Below are 21661 nucleotides of genomic sequence, written 5' to 3'. Positions count from 1 at the left end.
TCATGTGCTCTCTCTCTGTCTCAAATAAATAAATAAAATCTTTTTTTAAAAAAGGTAAACAGCTGTCACAAAAGCTATGAATTTTTTTTTCTATAGGAAGGTAATATGTAATGCTAATGCTAACGATGATAGTTATAGCTAACATTTACTAAGCCAGGCACTGTGCTAGGAAATGTACAGGTAAGGTAATATATCATTACATTTATGATCTTACTCAATGGCCATGACCTTCCAATGTTACTCTCTTTCCAGATCCAGAGAAGTAAAGTAACTCTCACAATGTCACAGAGCTAATAGGATTCAAATATAGGCCCATCAGGCTCCAACACGCTTATCAATGATTCTTTTGAACTAGAATTCCTTATGAAATAGGGAAAAATAAAAGCTTCCAGAAGAATAAGGTTTTGGAGAAAGGGAAATTCTACTTCACTCCTGGCAGAAACATAAATGGATATGACCTTTCTAGAGAACAGTTTGGCAGTGTGTATTAAATACCCGAAAATATTTATATTTCTTTAACTACTAGTTCTACTTTTAAAAAATGAGTGGGGCCCCCAAATAAAGATCTTCAAGGATGTTCAGAGCAGCAAAATTTTTAGTTAGCAACATTTAGTTTTGACTAAATGTTAGGAACTAAAATACTATTGCAACTATTAAGACTAATAATGTAGAATTTTTAATGACAAGGAAAAATATACTATCTTAAGTGAAAGAAGTAGATTATAAAACAATATTCACAGCAGGATTCCTAATGTATTATTTAAAAGGCAAGAAGGGTATACCGTAAATTGATAGTGGTGATTATCTCTGCGGGATGAGATTATGGATGATTTAAATTTTCTTCTTTTACTTTTCTGAAATTTTCAAGTTTCAACCATGAATATGCAGAACACTTTATTTATAAAAATCTCAAACATATTCAAAAGTAGAGAGAACAGAAAAATGAACCTGATGAATTCACCACCAGCTTTAACATTTTTCAACACAAGGCCAATCTTGCCCATGGTACTCCTTACCCCTCCCTCCCCCAGGTTATTTTGAAGCAAATCTCAAACATCATATTTTATTTGCAAAAATTTCAGTGCTCTTCTCTAAAAGATATGGTCCTTTCTAAAAACCACAACCACAGTACCATTATCACACCTACATTTAAAAATAACAAATTCTTCAATATCTTCAAATATCCATCTCGTCTATTTTGGCATTTCTCTGATTGTCTTAAACATTTTTGTTTTGTATCTTTCTTGTGTGTTCTTGGTTTTGCTTTTTTAATATATATATTTTGCTTACTTGAATCAAGGTCCAAGTAAAGTTTATCCATTGTGACTGGTTGCTGTGTCTCATATCTGTTTTACCTGTAGGTTCCCTCTTTCCTGCTCCAACTCTTATTTTTTTTCATGCAATATTTTGTTGAAGAAATCAGATCATTTGCCTCCTAGGGTTTCCTATAGCCTTGATCTTGCATCTTTGTGATGGTCTTCCTCCTTTGTTTCTTGTAAATTCTTCATTAGATCTAGAAGCTTGATCAGATACAAGGTTTTGTTTGACTTTGTTTTTGTTGTGGGGTTAGGGGAGGTACAGAGCAACTTCACAGATGGTGGTGTTTACTTCTATCAGGAAAATTCAAAGTCTGGTGGACTTTCTTGTGATATTAGCAGACATTACCATTGCTACACCCATAAATCATTAGGAATTGCAGATTGGTGATGTTCTCTCATTCCTTTTTCACTTATTAGCTGTCATACTTCTGCAAAAGAGAATTTCACAAAGGAAAAAGAGAATGAATGCCTGATACTTTCTTTTTAATGACCCATTTTAAAAATAATTAGGTTGTTTTCTAGTATTCTTTGGAGATGACTTAAATTTTTTTTTTTTTTAGAGTACTATTATAAACTCCCAGAGGTAAAGATCCTTGATGTGCTTCAATCCATTGATAATCAGATTGTTCTACACTTTTGCAAGTGGGAGGCTCTTCATGTCAACTTCTGAGTTCTTCTGACCCAACCCTCGCAGTCTTTGATAATTTCCATGCTTTTTGGTATGACAAGATATTTCAGGATCATCTTAAACATTTCCATCCCCAGGTCTGGAATAAGTCTCTAAGAAGCCTCGATTTCTTTTAGTGGGACAATCTGTGTCCTAGGAGGTGTGAATAAATGATTATTTTTAAAGATTTTATTTATTTATTATTTGACAGAGAGAGACACAGCGAGAGAGGGAACACAGCAGGAGGAGTGGGAGAGGGAGAAGCAGGCTTCCCGCTGAGCAGGGAGCCTGATGCGGGGCTCGATCCCAGGACCCTGGGATCACGACCTGAGCCGAAGGCAGACGCTTAACGACTGAGCCACCCAGGCGCCCCAATAAATGATTTTTAATAAAAGGAATAGCAGACACTGGATGGTGCATAACAGTACAAAATGAATAGAATTATAAAAGTGTCACAGCCCAGAACCCCTTTAGAGAAAGAGACATGGTGCCACACAACTCAACAGGAATTTCCACACCATATCACAGACATGACTCCCAGTCACCCAGAAAACTTAAACTCTGTTCAGCAAACTTATTTTACAAGGAAGTGTAAAACTTTAAAAAGATTGTATGTGTGGATAAGCCCCAGTTATCTGGAAAATTAATGTAGATAGAATGTTTCATTCACCTCAACAGAGGTTCTTAGGCTTATGCTGAGACTAGAATCATTCAGGGAGCTTGTCAAAATACTGATTTCTGGGCCTTACTCCAGACCATTTGAATCCAGGGAGGAGGGCTTGGAATTTGTATATTCAGAAGACTTGCAAGTGATCTAGAAGCAGGTGGTCCTAAAAGCTACCCTGTGGTGAACTCTGCCAGATAGACAGACAGACAGACAGACAGATAAAGTAAGGGGAGGAGGAGAGATGCCTTTAAAGAGTACACATTGGAGCATACTTTTGCGAACCAAATCACATTAAAAAAAATCTAGTGATTCTCTTTTTCTGATTTCAAAAGGATTTTATTCTCTGTGAAAATTTGAAATATAGAAAAACAAAGAGAAGAAAATAACCACCTGCAATCCTATTCCCCAGACATGATGTCCATTAAGTTGATGTATAGCCTTCCAGCCTTCTTAAGGGCGTTTCAATTGCTCTTCTTTTGCTAGCAGACACCATCACTGACTTGCCTGGGGGCTCTCAGCTAGTAAGTGGGAGAGTCCACACTGGAACCCAGCTGCTGAATCCTGAACTTCATTATGTTCCAATCGAACAGAAACAGAGGAGCTTGCTGCCTGCCCTCGCCTCCCCCCGCCCCCCTCGCGTCCAGCATTACTTTACACATGTCTATATTGCATTTTAAAAATTGACTGTAAAATTAAAAAGCAATAATCTGTGTCTACCATCGGGCTGTGGGCTTCTCAGCAGGGTAGGAAAATCATATTATTTATATCAGTATCCTCAAAACAAGGCCTGGTGCTTAATAGTGGCTCAGTACCTGGGACAGGGTAGACACCCAACAACTGTTTCTTCCAGGCATGGAGTGGAAGACAATTAGGTCTCTATGGCCTCTTGTGGAACTGAACTTCACGTGTCCTAGATTTTCCCAGACTGACCTGGTTTTCTCCCAAAGAAACAGTTTCTAGCATCCCAGAATTCGAAAAACAGGATACTTTCCTGAAAGCACGATGTGGGAATGGGTGAGGGTGTAACCTTCCAGACATTTCCTAATGAGGCAGCGCCCTTCCGCCCTGTTAATTTTCTGGAGGATGGGGAGCTGTCAGTGGCCAACACTCACAGGAGCTGAGTGATGGGGATACTGGCCTGGTAAAGGGGACCTGGGCAGAACTTAAAGCGTGTGTACTATACCACCTAAAATTATCTAGTGTACACCAGGGGCACCTGTACCATAGTTGGGAAGGTCCCAGTGTAGAGAATGGGATAGTGAATGCAGTATTTTAGGTGGTGGTTTGTGGAATGTCTGTGAGGGGGAGGAGTATGGAGGAAGGGGGACCAGATGGAAGTCTGTGGAAAAGTCTAGACATGGGGATGCATGGGAAGCTTGACAATGCTTGTGGTGACAGGAATGGTGAGGAAGGGTACGAAAGGAAGGGTATGTAGAAGGAAGTGTCAATAGCCTAAGTTAGGCGGCACTGAGGAGAAGGAAGGGAAGAGGAACCTGGGGACCCGGGAGAAAAGCAGCACCTGGGCAGGCAGAGAGATTTAGGGCGAGGATGCTAGCTTGGTCCTTCCGTCAAGACCAAGAGAGCAATTCCCTAACACGAATGTTGGTGGGACTAGCTTCTCCTTTGCTTTTGTCCAGGGTGTCCCTTGTTAAAGATAAGGACTTGCTGCTCAGATTTCAGCAAAAGGGCATGAGAGGTGGAGGACAAAGCCCACGTGCCTCTTCTTCCCACAGAAACGCCAACCCACCCACCTGCCCCATCAGCAGGGGCTTGGGGGAAGCTGCAAGACCCTTTCCTCTTTCAGGATCAAATTCGCCCTCAACATGAGTCACGTTTCCAGTTGTCTTTCTTTTCTGATAAGGGAGTCCTCACTGGCTCCACTGCCCTCCTTCCTTGGCAACAGATCGGTGGTGTGAGATTTAAGTTCTCAAGAAAACTAAAAGAGACACAAAGATCCTCAGGCTCTATCTCACGTGAGCCAAGAACTTCTTTGGGAGTAGAGGGTCAGTGCAGACAAAGGCACTCTGATCACTTGTGACAGTTTGTCTCTCTAATTATAGAAAGTATTTAACTATTGTTCTGTAATTGCTTGCTGCAGTTAGGTTTGAGCATTGTATTTTTTTTTTTTTTGCTTTTGTTTTTTGTTTTGACGAAAGCCTGCTTTCTGATGAGTTGTTCTTTTTTTTTCTTTTTTCCCTCCTTTGGTCCACTGCCATACCAGTCCCTGGCTATTCCTCTACATCACGGAAGGAGGTGGTATGGTCTTTCTGGAGAAGCCACTTTACCTCATCAAATTGTTTCTGTGGCTTCCCCACCCCTCCCAGTTGCTTAATAGAGAAAGGGAATTAACATTTGTTGAGCATCTACTTAGTATTTGCCTGACATTGTACTAAGCCCTTGCGTAGGCTGTTTTATTCAATCCTTACAGCTAGCCTGAGAGGAGGTATTATTATCCCCAATTTACAGAAGAGGGATCTAAGACGCAGGAAGGCCACAGCCAGTAAGCAGCTGAGCCAAGATTCAAACCCAGGGCTGTCAGACTCCATGTTGCCTCTCTTTCAGAAATGAAGAGGATTTTTTATAGACTGGCTAATAAAAAATTGCTGCTGATGCAACTAGCACTGTGGGAGAATTGGGGAATCCTGCTTCATTACCCTGAAAGTGCCGATTTCTAGGTCCCCAGCTAGTGAAAGGGCTTGGTGGGGAAGCCTGCAGGACTCCGATAGGAGGGGGGATTCCTGTGTTGTGGGGTTCCTGTGTTGAGGTCTGGGACTCCTGGGGCATGGAGAAATTTCTGAATTCATGGCAGCAATGGCAAGGAGGGAAACCACCTCCTCCCCACCAACAGGGGCTGCAGCGGTCAGGATCCTACAGGGAGTAGATGCATGTTCAACGCAGTGTTGCATGAATGAACTGCTTAGAGGAGGTACAGGCAGTTAAGGGACCTATCAAGTGGTGAGGAAGCAGCTGGGCGCTAGCAGAGCAGAAAGCTCTCACTGCTCCCGGGTCTGAGGGCGTGCAGTGTGGGTGTTCCTGCAGCCCAGTGAGAGCTGGGGCTGGGCAGAAGGAACACAGCCTCTGCTGGAATGCAGACCCAAAGGGCAGGAGCACACACAGGAAGTGGTGTATGTCTGTGTGCATGTGTGTGCATGTGTGTGTGTGTGAGAGAGAGAGAGAGAGAGAGAGAGAGAGAGAGAGAGAGAGAGAGAACAGATATCTGAGCCTCTATCTCCTTGGGTCTCCCTGTCTCCTGCCCATGCTTACCAGTAGCCAAACCCAACTGTAAGATAGAGGACAGAGGAGCCCCAGGGATGCAGCCTGTGCTGGTCAGTCTCCTGGGCAGAGGGCAGGACAGAGAAGGGTGGAAAGAGGACCTCCAGCAGGGTACAGAGGATATTCAGCCCAGCGGCTTGCTCAACTGTGCCCTCGATGTCAGTCTAGGGAGGTTGGACATTGCTTACAGACGCAAAGAATCGTGGAATGGGAATGCTGGAAGAGTCCTAGAGTTCTGCCCATAAAACTCCTATACTTTACAAAAGAGGATCCTGAATCACAGGGAGGAAAATGACTGGTCCAAGGTCCAAGGTCAGCAGCCAACTAGTAGCATAGGCAGGACTGGAACCAGCTAACCGAACTCCCAATCCATCCTGCCTCTTAACTGAGAGCTGTGGTCGATTAATGGGTTGATAATAAAGCTGAGCCAGCTTGCCTATTTCCTGTTAAAACTGCTCAAAAACCTCAGGGCCGTAGTTTACTTTGGCTCCAGACATTTGCCTCAAATGATTCCCTCTAAATACACCTATGATCAGTGTGGGCTGCTCATTCCGGAGTGTGGGCTCTGGAGTCAGACTCATGGGACAGAACCCCAGCTCTGCCCTTACCGAGTGATCTTGGACAAGCTGCTTGACTTCTGTGCCTTAGTTTGCTCAGCTATAAAATGGGGATAATAATGGTATCTATCTCATATATCATGAAAGTTATATGAGAAAATATACTTAAAGCACTTAGACTAGCATCTGGCAATAATAAGTGCTTGATAAATGACAGCATTTCTACTATTTATTAGCATATATAAATTTATATGTGATATATGTGTACACACATACACACTCACACACACGTATCTCTCCAGTAAACTGATTTAGAATTCTGGTTAAGAATTCATTTGGTTTTTACCCTGAGATATATCAGCTGTTTCTTGCAAGGCATTTTTCCTCTTCCTTATGACAAATAAGAAAACTGAAGAGTATGACAATTATAACTCAATAAACCTGGAAAAAAAAGAAGAAAACCGAAGGGCCTGTGTGATGTGCTTTTTGTGGGATCCCTCAGCTAGTCAGAGGCAGATAAGAAATACCTGCTCTCCATGTCACTCCACTCCTGGGTTGGAAACGAATTCCAGATTACTCATCTTGATTTACTTCCTCCCAGGTGTTAAAAAAAATCCCTTTAGACGTCCATCAAGTCCAGGCCAGTCTGACTATCCCATGGGGCAGGCTGAGCAGGTTTCCATCTCATGGTCATTGATACCTAGAAGTGTTCAGAGCCAGCAGGCCTTGCTCTCTCTTCAATCTTAGTCTCTGCTCTTAGACCCTCGCACACAAATGCATATGGCATATGGATCGGTCTGCAGATTCTCTGGCAAATGCTCAGCTGCCCTCTGGGGATAGCTGGACCCTGACCTTCTGGTCCTGGGTCTGGGTGGACACTCTGTCCTAGGCAGGTGTTAACACAAGCTCCGGCCCTCCAGCTCATGCTTCCTTCTGTGGCTGTGACCCCTGTAGCGCATTGCTTACCTTTGGAATACTGCTGCGAACCAAATACAGATTTTCTGCTTTCTCTACTACAGGCCTTAAGGCTTTTCCCTTCTGCAAAGAACACAGTTCCCTTATTACTCCCTCCGCAGTAATCTTTTCTCATTGCCTTAAGCAAGAACCTTGCACTTTGGATTCTCTTGCTTTTCCTCTGGTTGGGTGCTGTCTGATGCTTCCTCCCAGATGGTCCACTTCGAGGACAAGACACTCAGCATCCTGCATGAACACTTCTCTTGGATAGCATTCTGAATACTCAGCTTACCAACTCCCGGCCCTGTTGCCTCAGAAACTCAACTGGGACTTTGGCAGGTTCTGAGACAAGTTAGCTGCTTCCCTTTGTGGCTTCGGTTGCTCAGTGCTTTTTCTATGTAGCTTCTTTGGTCACATCCCATCTCAACAAAACCCTTCAATGGCTTCCAAGTGCACTTGGACTAAAATCCAAACCAGTGAGCGCTCTGAGGCCCTGTGTGACCTGGCCCCTACATGCCTCTCCTACCTTCTCCCACACCATTCTCTCTGCCTCAGTTACACCGGGCTCCTCTCTGTTCTTCAAATATGCCAGACTCTTTCCTACCCCATGGGTCTTTGCACTTGCTGTTCCCTCTGCTTGGAGCATACTTCCTCAACTTCCCCATGGCTGACTTGTTCATCCATCAGGTTGCAGTTTCCTCAAAGACGCCTTGCCTGACTTCTCTATCCAAACACTATCTCGGGCCTCTGTTTAGTTAGTCTTTATCACACACCCCTGCTTCTTTCCTTTACAGGGTTTATTACATTATGCAACTATCCTGTTGTTTCTTTGCTTCTCTCTTGTCTGTCTCCTTTCTAGGCACTGAGGATATAAATCCCTGCTCTCATGAAGCTTACAGTCTAGTGGAGGGGACAGATAAAAGCCATCTAAACAAACGAATAATATAATTTCAAATACTGATGAGTGCTATAACAATAAAGCAGTGTAAGGGGATAGAGTGTGTCTCAGGGAATGTGGTGGGGTGGTGGCGGTTAGGTAAGAGTAGTCAGGGATGGCCTCTCTGGAGGGGTGACATTGGAAGAGAGAACAGATTGCTGGGATGAAGCAGACCTTTGAAATTATAGGGGAACAGGAAATGTGAGGGCCTATTAGTAGCAGCCAGTTTGGCAGGTAAACACACCCCATCTCACTTGATCCTCGTAAGAACCTCTGAGGTAGGTAGGACAGATAATAGTTAAGACCTTTTATCAAGAGGGAAACTACCATTTTATCACTGGTAAATCAAGAAGGAAGATCAAGCTTTGCCAAATTAGAAAAGTTGCTTTTAAAAATAAATAAATATATTTTTTAATTTTTTTATTGTTATGTTAATCACCATATATTACATCATTAGTTTTTGATGTAGTGTTCCATGATTCATTGTTTGTTCATAACACCCAGTGCTCCATGCAGAATGTGCCCTCTTTAATACCCATCACCAGGCTAACCCATCCCCCTACCCTCCTCCCCTCTAGAGCCCTCAGTTTGTTTTTCAGAGTCCATCATCTCTCATGGTTCGTCTCCCCCTCTGACTTATAAATAATTTTTATTAACATATACTGTATTATTGGTTTCAGAGGTAGAATATGTTTATTTATTTAAAAAAAGATTTTATTTATTTATTTGACAGAGAGAGACACAGTGAGAGAAGGAACACAAGCAGGGGGAGTGGGGGAGGGAGAAGCAGACTCCCTGCTGAGCAAGGAGCCAGATGTGGGGCTTGATCCCAGGACTCCAGGATCATGACCTGAGCCGAAGGTAGACGCTTAGCAACTGAGTCACCCAGGCGCCCTTTAGAGGTAGAATTTAGTGATTCATCAGTTGTATAAAAGTTGCTTTAAGTCACACATTTGAAACAAGACTCTTTTGACTCTAAATCAGTGGTGTCTAACTTTGGATAGGCATTGAAACCCTCTGGGAATCTCTACAAAATAGTTACATCTGGGTCCTGCCCCCCAGAAATGACCTTGCATAGGCATTGAAACCCTCTGGGGAGCTCTACAAAATAGTTACACCTGGGTCCTGCCCCCCAGGGTGTGGCCCAAGAGGATTATTGTTGTTATTGTTTTAAAGATTTTATTCAGGGGCGCCTGGGTGGTTCAGTCTTTAAGCGACTGCCTTCTTCGGCTCAGGTCATGGTCCCAGGGTCCTGGGATCGAGCCCTGCATCAGGCTCCCTGCTCTGAGGGAGGCCTGCTTCTCCCTCTCCCACTCCCCCTGCTTGTGTTCCCTCTCTCTCTGTGTCTCTCTCTGTCAAAGAAATAAAAATCTTTAAAAAATAAAGATTTTATTCATTTATTTGAAAAAGAGAGCACATCTGTGTGTTTGTGCATATGTGGGGAGAGGGGCAGAGGAACAAGCAGACTCCCTCTCTGAGCGGGGAGCCAGACACAGAGCTCCATCCCGGGACCCTGAGATGAACCCAAGGCAGATACTTAACCCACTGAGCCCCCCAGGTACTCCCCAGGAGGGCTGTTAAGGCTCTCCAGGTGATTCTAACCTGCCTGAGAACCACTGCTCTTAATCCACTGGCTTTTCACTACATGAACTGCCTCCTTGAGAGAGCTTTTCCACTAAGCTGCCCATTAAAATCACTGAGGGAGCTTTCTAAGGACTATGGAGGTCCAGATCCCAGACTAGACTCTAAAGTCAGAATTTCTGGGGCTTGTTTATAAGCGCCTCATTTGCCTATCTGCGTTGGAGCCTCCCACATTTATTTTTTGATTTTTTTCCATCTGCCTGTTGTCTCTTCATTTGTTCCCTTTGGGTTTTATGACTTTTTTTTTTAATTCCTTTCCTGTCCTTTTCATGGGATTTTAGGAAGGAGCGGATTTAAATGAGTGTACTCAACATGTTGAACTTGAAGGGTTAAAAATTAAAATTTAAGAAGTGTTTAAATAATTAAATTTTAATTATAAAAGTTATACACACATTCATTGTAAAAAAAATTCAAATTTAAAAGGGCACAGGGTGTAAACAAAGTTCTCTAACCCCCCCTTCCCCTATTTCCATTCCTCAGGGTAACTTCTAGCTTGCTAGTAACATTTTCATAGTTAAGGGGCAATTAGAGTAACCATATTAAATTTTTAATATATTTGTTCTGTCTTCTCTCTGGTTTTAAACTTCCCATTTTAATTTAAATATCTTTTATGTCTTTTACTGTATTTTACTGCATCTTTATGCTTTTTTACATGATTTTTTTTTTTGATGCGAACAACCTTCTTCAGGGGAGCCCCTATTCAACCTTTAATGCCCAGCCTCCAAGTCAGTTCTTAGTTTATGGAGCATTTCAGAATCTCCTGGGCAAAATTACTCTTTCCTTCTTTGTGTTTCTATACCTCTTTGTTCATACCTCCAGCTCACACTTCTCACACTGCTTGAAAATTATTTATGTTCCTATCTTAGCATGTATACACCACAAACTTGAGACAGCGGCAGGGGAGGGGGGCTGTATTAGGCAATTCTACACCACTGCTGTCTCTGTGCATCAATTGTCTTAGTCTGTGGCTTGTCTTTTTATGCCCTTCAATGAAGAGAAGTTGTTGAATTTAATGCAGTCCAAATGTATCAAAGTTATGTATATAGTTTGTACTTGTGTCATTTAATAAACCTTACCCTGAGATCACAGGATGTTTTCCTTTATTTTCTTTTAAAATTTCTGATTTTGTTTTTTCCCTTGAAAGTCTTTAATCTACCTGGAATTAGTTTTTGTCTGGGGGGTGAATGAAGGATCCAACAGATAACTAGTTGCTCCAGCTCATATATTGAATGATGTGTCTTTCCCCATTGATCTATATGCCAGCTCTGTCATATATCAAGATCCCACAAATGCCTGGATCTGTTTCTGGGTTCTCTAAGCTGATTTCTTTCCCCTCTTCTGCCTATTCTTATACTAATACCGAATGACCTTAATTCTTACAGCATTATAATAAATATTGATATACGAAAGGCCAAGTCTTTGAAACACGTTAGTTACTCTCCTTCAGGAGTGTTTTGGCAATGTTTTACCGTTTGTTTTTGCATATAAATTTTATTTTATTTTTTAAAGATTTTATTTATTTTTTAACAGAGAGAGAGACAGCGAGAGAGGGAACACAAGCAGGGAGAGTGAGAGACGGAGAAGCAGAATTTCCGCTGAGCAGGGAGCCCGATGCGGGACTCAATCCCAGGACCCTGGGAACATGACCTGAGCGGAAGGCAGACGCTTGACGACTGAGCCACCCAGGCGCCCTTTGCATATAAATTTTAGATTAGCTTGTGATAGTCCAGAAAAAATCCTGTTGGAAATTTGATTGCAATTGTATTGAATTGATAGATCAATTCCCTCCAACTCTGTTCCCTCAAGAAGTAACTCAAGAGATATTTGTAAAATGAGTGAACGTCTGATGAATGTCTCTAAAGTACATCTTATAAACATGCGAAACAGATCAATGAATGAACGAATGGGGGCCAGAGATAACTAAGATTAATCAGCACATTCTCACCATTCGGCAACTGTCAGTAAATGTATTCCTCGCTTACTTCTTCTAATACCTTATTTAAAATACACAAACCGACAACTCCATCCTCCACTGAACACGAATCTATGCCTCCTTCGGAAAGACAGGAGGACTCTGTCCGCAGCCGGGCAAAGAAACAAGGCTATCTGACAGGTAAGGTGTCTTGACCTCTCTGACTCCTCGGACGGAGAGGTCCAGGGGGAGCGCGGGTTCCGTGGCTCTAGTGCCCGCGGCTTAGGGAACCACGGACTACAAGTCCCGGCAGGCCGCGCGGCGCCTCCGCTTCATTAGGCGCAATCCGCCGGTGGCGGAAAGCAAAGTCCCTGCGAGCCCCGTCACCCGCGTGCGGTGTGGAACCTGGCGCCGCGTCCCTGCGTCCCTTGGGGTGAGTAGGGTAGGCGCGCCGCGGCCGCACCGCGCGTGGAGCGCGGGGGAGGCGGTATAGACGCGCCGGGGGCCTGCCTCGGCTCAGGCTGTGGGGAGGGAACCCCCGGCCTGTGACCTTGTCACCGGGGGCCGGTGCGTGGCCACGTGACCCGCAGGGCCCCGCCCCCTCTGCGGAGACGCTCCAGCCCGGCTCAGCAGTGGGCGGAAGCGCGGACGGGCTGCTTCGGTGGCGCGGTCTCGCGCGTAGGCAGGGCTGGAGCTGGACCAGGGGGCATCAGGTGGCTCAACCAGGCGATCTCTCCCTAGGCGGTCTACGGGCTCCGGGGCGCGGGCGGCGGGGGGCTGGGCGTGGTCTGGACGAGAGCAGGGGCGCAGACGAAACCCCTGTGCTCCGCCTGGACTCGCGGCGTGCCCCGAGAGCGCTCCTGATCTCCCGCACCTTGCCGGGCCCTGCACTTCCAGGTCTCTCTAAAAACGTGCAGATGGCAACTGTGTATGGAGAGCAACCTATGGGAGACAGCACAGCTCTGTCCCCAGGTTAAGTGGCGTTTACTTCCTACTAGGTAGGAAGTCAGCCAATTCAACAAGTATTTATTTATCCCGTCCATGATCATTGGCACTTAGTGTGTGCTCAAGAGATAACTTGCCGAGTTGAAAGTGAATTAGACTTATCTGTGACTTCCTATGTTTTCTTTAAGCGTTTTCTTATTGCACATCTTCTCAGACTGCATTAGAATCACTTGGAGGGCTTGTTATTACACGGAATGCTGGACCCCATCCCCAAAGTTTCTGATTCACCAGCTCTGGGGTGGGGAGCAAGAATTTGCATTTGTAACATGCTCCTGGGAGAGAGGGATGCTGCCCGGAACATACTTTTGAGTACTATTGCTTTATAGGAAAAAAGTCCTGTGAACTTAAAGCACCAGCTCTTCACACCGGGTTATGGGCCTTTGTGTCCTTGTTTGCCAGTTTAACTTTTTGTAGTGATGGTAAACATGTGCGTATTACTGTGTACACTGTTAATTTGCCCCTACATTTTTGTATATACAGGTTTTCTCGAAGTCTATGCTTGTGTCATTTTTCCTGGGTTACATCATATTCTATTGTGTCTATTGGCTTGGCTATTTCTCAACAGCCCTCACAGATGTTAAGATTTGACCTCTGCTGGGAGAGCTTGCATTTTATTCCTTCCTGTTATATACATTTTCTTGTCAGACAGGGGACCTATAAGATAAAAATAGTGCTTGGTTCTGGCATCCATTCCCCTACTCCTTGCTCAACCGCCTGGCCCCCAACTCACTCACTAAATCTCCTGGGTTTAGATTTTTGTGTCAGAGGGATTCCAGTGACCCACCTCTTACCTGCCACGTGCTCTTTGTGTTTGGTTTTCCACTGTTTGCCCTGAGTCCCCACTTTCCCAGGATGAAGTGAATGGAGAATTTCTATTCCTTTTCTGGGTGAGATTTATTTTCTCTGTCTGCTCTGGGACCTTGGCATCAGCCAGGGATTCCTTTATTTAATCAATATTGATTCAGCCGCCTCCTGGGCGTCAAACCCTAGGAAAGGGAGTTTGATTACATTTGGACAGCATCATTGGTGGTAGGGCAGGTTAGAAACCTGATCAGTCCAACTATATGGTCCCTGGGCATTGGCTGTGCATCTTTCCAGACTTGAGACACGATGGTATCAACTACCTCGTTTGCTTTTTAACTACATCATGAAACATTTTCAGGTTTCCCTGAAAACCTGATCACTCTTATTGGGTCTTTTCCAGGCTTGGAAGCGGAGCAGACCAGAAGAAATAAGGCTCAATTTCTCTAATAGCCTACTTAGGAAATGTGAGGAGACTGTGGTCACTTATGGGACTGATGGAATTAGAGCCCAAATTGCCTTTCTTCTGGCCATTCTTACGTGTGCACCAAGCAGGGAAAGGTGGTTCCATGCTTCTTGTCCTGGGATGTGGCATGGGGAGGGGGCTGCGGACGGGTGGTAACTGATAGGCATAGCCATTTATTGGCCCACCACAAACAGTAAGTGTTTGGTTCCCCATTTAGTTGTGTCCAGGGGATGGACATTTCATTTGACCATCAACTTCCCATTTGTAGAACTTTCTGCACTTGCATTTTGCCTCGTTTCATCACCTGCTGGGGTGTTCCCTTATGGTCCAGCAAGATGGAGTCCATTCTTCTCATAGATCTGACAATAACACAGCTCTCCTAAATGTTTCCTAGACGAGAATGGGTTGTTTCTGGTGAGGTGCTTTGGTTGATACTCTGCCATGTTGATTTCCAGGGCTCCAGGCAGTGTCTTCTACATGCCGCCATTGTTTGGGCCTGATAGAGGGTCAGAAATCAAAGTCGGTGCCCAAAGTGACTGACACGGTTACCTGTGAACGGTGGTAAGAACATTGGTGAACAGAGCTCTGCAAGTCCGTGAAGGAGGTCATGTGACATAGGCTCAAGCTCTAATGCTGCCATTTACTAGCTGAGTCACCTGGGAAAAATCTCTCACCCCCTCTGCTCCTTCCTTTTCTTATTTATGCCTGCGGATAATAATAATATCTGTCTCATCTTCCTGGGTTTTTTGGAGATTCTAAGGAGATAATGAGTGCAAAGGGCTTTGTAAAGGTTAGTTGTTGCTAATATTGTTATCCGATGTTTAGGTTTTAGGGTCTTGGTGTCCTCAAGCTCCCTTCCCCTCCCCAAAAGTGTGTGTGCTTCTGTAAGAGGTAACTCAGGTGAAAGTCAGACAAGTAAACAGAACAGAGCAGGCGATTCATTAGCAAAGGGTTTAATAATGAAAGGTGTTTTTCATCGACAGACATATTTCACGGCTGACAGGGTCTTTTAAAATACCCCGAGGGAAGCGACTCATTTGCATGTTAAAGACTCACTGACACCTTATGGAAAACTCCAGCTCCAATCTATTTAGACATACTTTGGCTCCTATATCATTTGTTTTATGTTTTTCAATTTCCACCTCTTTTATTACTGAGGACATTTGCATGAAAACCGGGTCTTGGGAATTGTGTCCGCTTGGCTGAGGCTTCCCCTCCCAGGGTGGGTGATCTCAAGACTAGAGGTGGCCTCCTTGCCCACAGGGATAGGCCTGGAGGGTGATGCATGAGCCACCAGTGGCTCTGTATGACCTTTTTAATGTGGGCTTCTCTGAAGGCCCCATAGGGAAGGTCCCTGAATCACCTCTCATGGACTTTCTTGCACTGATGATCTTGAAGAAGGAAGATGTATAAGGAGCTGAGGGCATGCAGCCCAATGTAAGGCTTGCTTCCAGGTCCAGTTGGGAACCCTCTGTCTTGCTGGGACAAGGTAGAGGGTGAACTGAGCATGCTGCCCTTTTTGATAGAAAACACTAAGGCTGAGGGTATAGAGAGCCAAGTGAAAAGGTAGAATTAGGTGGGGGCCTGCCAGGATGTTAGAGGTGAGGCCTGCAGAAGTCCTCCAAAAGTTGACAGGCAGGGGATTAAATAAGGTCCTTTACCAAAGCATGGCATTGGGAAAGGAAATAATTAATAGCAGTCATAATAATAATAATTATAATAATAAGAGATGAGTGGTGGTGGTAATAGCAGTTGCTACTGTGTTCTTACTGTGTAGGTGGCACCTAGCCATACTTTTTGCATGATTTACTCGTCCCTCACCACCCCATCTAGTAGACAGTGCTGTCATCATCCCCATTTTATAGAGAAGGTCACAAGAGTCAGAGAGAGTTAGTAATTTGCCTGCTTACCCAGTTGGTAAGTGAGTAGAGGGGCTCAAACCCAGGCCTGCTGGAGTGCATGTTCTCAACTACCATGTCTCTTGTCTGGAAGGAACCCTTGGCTTATTAAAATGTTGCCAGAAAAAAAATAAATAAATAAAAAGCTAGCAGAATGATGTGGGGATAGGGAGCTTTTCATAAATAAAGAGAATACTAAAAAAAAAAAAAAAATATAAAGTCCATTCTACAAAGCAAGATTTTAATTTCTTTTTATTTACAAACCCCTTTCTTGCAGAGTTAGGAACTAAACCCAGGAGCTGGGCCAGAGCATTTGTGTTTAGGGGAACAAATGTGTTTCTTACATTATTTCTTTAAAAATAATTGTTTGCTGTCACTCTTGAAGGGTGATCGCAGATACCTGGGGTTGGGAATAGGTATGATAAAGCTGGAAGGCTTGTTTTTTGGGCATGGTTTCACTGATGGATTTGAACACATGCAGCCTCTTTAGTAAAAAGAAAATATTTAGAAGAATGGTTCTCAAACGTTAGCTTGCATAAAAATCACCCATTATGTTATTAGAATGCAGGTTCCTGAGTCCCACCCCCTGAGTTGGTAATTCAGTGGGCCAACGGGTAGACCTCAGAATCTACATTTTTGTGTGTTTTTTTTTTTAAAAATTAAATGGAGGTATATTGACATATATTAGTTTCAGGAATACAATGTAGTGGCTCAGTATTTGTATACATTGGGAAATGATGACTGCAGTAAGTCTAATCTCCATCACCACATATAGTTACAAATTTTTTTTCTTGTGATGAGAAATTTTAGGATTTACTTTTAGTAACTTTCAAATATTTAATAAGAATTATAGTCCATGCCATACATTACTTCTCCATGACTTATTTATTTTATAACTAGAAGTTTGTACCTGTTGGTCCCCTTCACCCATTTTGCCCACCCCCACCAAACTGTTCTTTGTAACTGTGAGTTTGTTTTTTGTTTTTGTTTGTTTTTTAGATTCCACATACAAGTGTGATCATATGGTATTTGTCTTTCTCTCTCTGACTTACTTCATTCAGCATAATACCCTCCAGGTCCAATCCATGGTGTCACAAATGGCAAGATTTCATTCCTTTTTATGGCTGAATTGTATTCCATTATATTCACCTATGTATCACATTTTCTTTATCCATTATCCATTGATGGACATTTAGGTTGTTTCCGTATCTTGGCTATTGTAAATAATGTTGCAGTGAACATGTGAATGCATATGTCTTTTTGAGTTAGTGTTTTTGTTTTCTTTGGATAAATACCCAGAAGTGGAATTGTTGGATCATATGGTAGTCCTATTTTTAAGTTTTTGAGGACCCTCCATACTGTTTTCCTGAGTGGCTGCACCAATTTACATTCCTGTCAACAGTTCACAAGGCTTCCCTTTTTTTCATATCCTTGCCAACACTTGTTATTTCTTGTCTTTTTGATACGAGCCATTCTAGCAGGTGTGAAGTGATATCTCATTGTAGTTTAAATTTGTATTTCCCTGATGATTACTGATGTTGAGCATCTTTTGGTGTTCCTGTTGCCCATTTATATGTCTTCCCTGGAAAGTGTTTATTCAGATCTTCTGCCCATATTTTAATATATTTTTTAAAACTATTGAGTTGTATGAGTTCTTTATGTATTTTGGATACTAACCCCTTATCAGATGTATGATTTAGAAATATTTTTTCCCATCTAGTAGGTTGCCTTTTCATTTTGTTGATGGTTTCCTTTGCTCTGTGGGAACTTTTTAGTTTAACGTAGTCCCATTTGTTTTTTTTTGCTTTTTTTGCTTTCGCTGTTGGTGTCAGATTCAAAAAGTCATTGCTGAGACCTTTGTCAAGGAGCTTACTGCCTATGTTTTCTTCTAGGAGTTTTATGTTTTAAAATCTTATGTTCAAGTCTTTAACCCATTTTGAGTTAGTTTTTGTGTATGATACGAGATGAGGGTCTAGTTTCATTCTCTTGCATGTGGTCATCTGGTTTTCCCAACACCATTTATTGAAAAGACTGTCCTTTCCCCATTGTATATTCTTGGCCTCTTTGTTGTAAATTAATTGCCCATATGTGCATGGGTTTATTTCTGGACTCTCTGTTGGGTTTCATTGATGTATGTGTCTGTTTTTATGCCACTGCCATACTGTTTTGATTACTACAGTTTTGTAATATAGTAGTATAATCAGAGACCATGATACTTGCAGCTTTGTTCTTCTTCCTCAAGATTGCTTTGACTATTCTGGGTCTTTTGTGGTTCCATACAAATTTTAGGATAGTTTGTTGTATTTCTGTGAAAAATGCCATTGGAATTTTGATAGGGATTCCATTAAATCTGTCGACTGCTTTAGGAATATGGAAATTTTAACAATATTCTTCCAATCTGTGAACACAGAATATCTTTCCGTTTATTGGTGTCTTTAATTTTTTCATAAATGTCTCATAATTTTCAGTGTACAGGTCTTTCACCTCCTTGGTTAAATTTATTCTTAGGTATTTTATTTTCGATGCAATTATAAATGGGATTGTTTTCTTAATTTCTCTTTCTGATTATTCATTATTAGTGTATAGAAACACAACAGATTTTTGCATGCTGATTTTGTATCCTGCAACTTTACTGAATTTGTTTATTCTAACAGTTTTTTGGTGGATTGTTCAGGGTTTTCTGTATATAAATGTCATCTGCAAATAGTGATAGTTTTACTTTTTCCTTCCCAATTTGGATGGCTTTTATTTCTTTTTCTTGCCTATTGCTCTGGCTAGGGCTTCTAGTACTATGTTGAATAAAAGAGGTGAGAGTAGACATCCTTGTCGTATTCCTGATGTTCGAGGAAATCTTTCAGCAGTGAGTATGCTGTTAGCTGTGGGCTTGGCATATATAGTCGTTATTATGTTGAGGTATGTTCCCCTGTACCTACTTTGTTGAGAGTTTTCAATCATAAATGGGTATAGAATTTTATCAAATGCTTTTTCTACATTTGTTGAGATGATTATGTGATTTTTATCCTTCATTTTGTTAATGTGGTATAAGAAATCTGTATTTTTGAAATGGAAGGAGATAATAAAACTAAATCTAAATACATGTTATATTAAATGCAAACAAAAAAAATCAAGTATATGTTGTTTAGAGAAATAGTATAAAATTTAAGCTCAAAGTAGAAGAATGGAAAAAAGATGTACCTGTGAATACTTAAAAAAAATCTGTGACTATACTGTGAGGCTCGAGTCCAAATAGATTTTAAAGAAAAAGAAGACAAGGCTGTGTGTAGCAATAGTTTCCTACAAAGGGGAAAGAGAGGCACAGAGCAGGGAAGGAATGGTCACAGACTGAGTCCAGAGCAGAAGCAAACAGGGATGACCTGAATCTTCCTGCTGGTCTGTACAGGGTTTGCACATGTGGGTGGCTTGGTGATTCACTTCTCCTGGACTTCTCCCCTGCCTCCTGCAGCTGTGGTCGAGGATTTTAGTCTGATATAGAGTTCCCAGAAACTGAAGGGGAAACAGCCTATTGGGTACAGTGGCCCCTAAAAGCTCCAACAGTCCACCTGGTGGACTGAGCTACTATAAGTAGGGTGGGGAAGGGCATCAAGGAGCCTTGAGCCCACTTGATCCCACTGACTGGGAGTGGGTCTGGTTAAACAGATTAGCAGGGGGCCATTGAATCCCTAATCGCAAAGTACCCTGCCGGACTGTGAGTGGACAGCGTAATAACAGTCGTGTGGGCCCTCAGGGAGCCACTGATCTAGACAAGGGGCAGTTTACTTTAACTGAAATAAATATTCTGGAAATCAGCCAGATGTGGGAGCTTATCTGGATGATTCTGACCAGCTGCCGTTTTTGGCCTGAGCACTTCTGACCTGGGCACGGAGGGCTAATGACACCTATGTGTGCATGGTGGTAAAGTAATAGTTACAAGTAACGAGGATTAGCATGCTCTGCCACTTTCCCTATCTAAAAGAGCATCTTTTTTGCATATGTATCATCCTTCCTCTTACCCTCTTTGATTTTCTTCTCCGTACTTAATATTAACCAGCTGCTATTCTAATATGTCTGTGTGCTGTGGATCTGTCGTGCCATCTAGAGCGTAAGCACCACGTGGGCAAGGACTTTGCTTTGTCTCCTTTCCCCCGAGTGCCTCGAATGGTACCTGGCACTGTGCAAGGAATAATGACTTAGAGAGTTGACCTGTGCCAGGTACTCCACTAAGCATTTTATATCCATGATCTCATTTTATCCCAACAACTTTTGCAGTAAGAAAATGACCCGAGGTCATATAATCTATTTAAGTGGCAGAGCCTGAATTTGGGTCCTGGTCCCACTAACTACAGAACTCAACTGTTCCTTGTTGTCTCCTTTCCTTCTGCAGGGTCTGGGAACATGGCCCGAAGGGCTCTCAAGCTTGCTTCGTGGACCAGCGCGGCTCTGGCTGCCTCGGGCTTCTGCCTCTACAGTAACAAGTACTTGGATCCCAGTGACTTCGGCGCTGTCAGGGTGGGCAGAGCCGTTGCCACGGTAGGTTTTCCTCATCGCCAGGTGGCAGATGGACTGCAGTATTACCTGCAGGCGTTCATACATGTAGCAGATGTGGAGATACACCTGTAACACCCTTACGTGTGCAGAGCTTTGCGGGTGCCTTCCTGTATCTCTATTCCTGTATGGCCCACCTCGGTCCTACTGAACTCCAGCAGGACGGGCTTGCACACAGTCTCTGTTGTGAAGCCTTTACATTTATTTTATTTTATTTTATTTTATTTTTTTATTTTATTTTATTTTATTTTATTTTATTTTATTTTATTTTATTTTAATTATTTTATTTATTTTATTTTATTTTATTTTATTATTTTATTTATTTTATTTTATTTTATTTTATTTTATTTATTTTATTTTATTTTATTTATTTTATTTTATTTATTTTATTTTATTTTATGTTATTTTATTTTATTATTTTATTTTATTTTATTTTATTTTATTTTATTTTATTATTTTATTTTATTTTATTTTATTATTTTATTTTATTTTATTTTATTTTATTTTATTTATTTTATTTTATTTTATTTTATTTTATTATTTTATTTTATTTTATTTTATTTATTTTATTTTATTTTATTTTATTTTATTTTATTTTATTATTTTATTTTATTTTATTAATTTTATTATTTTATTTTATTTTATTTTATTTTATTTTTTTATTTTATTTTATTTTATTTTATTTTATTTTATTTTATTTTATTTTATTTTATTTTATTTTATTTTATTTATTTTATTTATTTGACAGAGAGAGACACAGCGAGAGAGGGAACTCAAGCAGGGGGAGTGGGAGAGGGAGAAGCAGGCTTCCCGCGGAGCAGGGAGCCCGATGTGGGGCTCGATCCCAGGATCCTGGGATCATGACCTGAGCTGAAGGCAGATGCTTAATGACTGAACCACCCAGGCGCCCAAGCCTTTACATTTTAGATTCTGTATCGTATTTTAGCGACAGACCTGGGCTGGTACTCCTCAGCCAATGCCTATGGAAGGACTGTGCAGCTTTGATGAAATTCTATCAGGAA

General features: G+C 42.1%; 1 protein-coding gene across 9 annotated transcripts in view; it reads left to right on the top strand.

The window, feature by feature from the left end:
- ADCK1 (aarF domain containing kinase 1) overlaps positions 1 to 21661 on the top strand; it is a 181024-nt gene that overhangs the window by 21536 nt on the left and 137827 nt on the right. For 5 of the 9 annotated variants that reach the window (XR_003515977.2, XR_003515976.2, XM_027572205.2 and 2 more), the window contains exons 1-2: positions 12241 to 12360; positions 20479 to 20624. Coding sequence is in view for 7 of the 9 variants with exons in the window: in XM_027572205.2 (XP_027428006.1) it covers positions 20490 to 20624 (135 nt within the window). In the remaining 2 variants the exon portion in view is untranslated. Of the gene's footprint in view, positions 1 to 12240; positions 12361 to 12558; positions 12641 to 14680; positions 14761 to 20478; positions 20625 to 21661 lie in introns of those variants that run through there. The other 4 variants (XM_027572201.2, XM_027572202.2, XM_027572200.2 and 1 more) reach the window with 3 other exon arrangements.

This window comes from Zalophus californianus, chromosome 6 (assembly GCF_009762305.2).
Source record: "Zalophus californianus isolate mZalCal1 chromosome 6, mZalCal1.pri.v2, whole genome shotgun sequence".
Taxonomy (NCBI): Eukaryota; Metazoa; Chordata; class Mammalia; order Carnivora; family Otariidae; genus Zalophus; species Zalophus californianus.
This window is presented reverse-complemented; position numbering and strand designations above follow the sequence as displayed.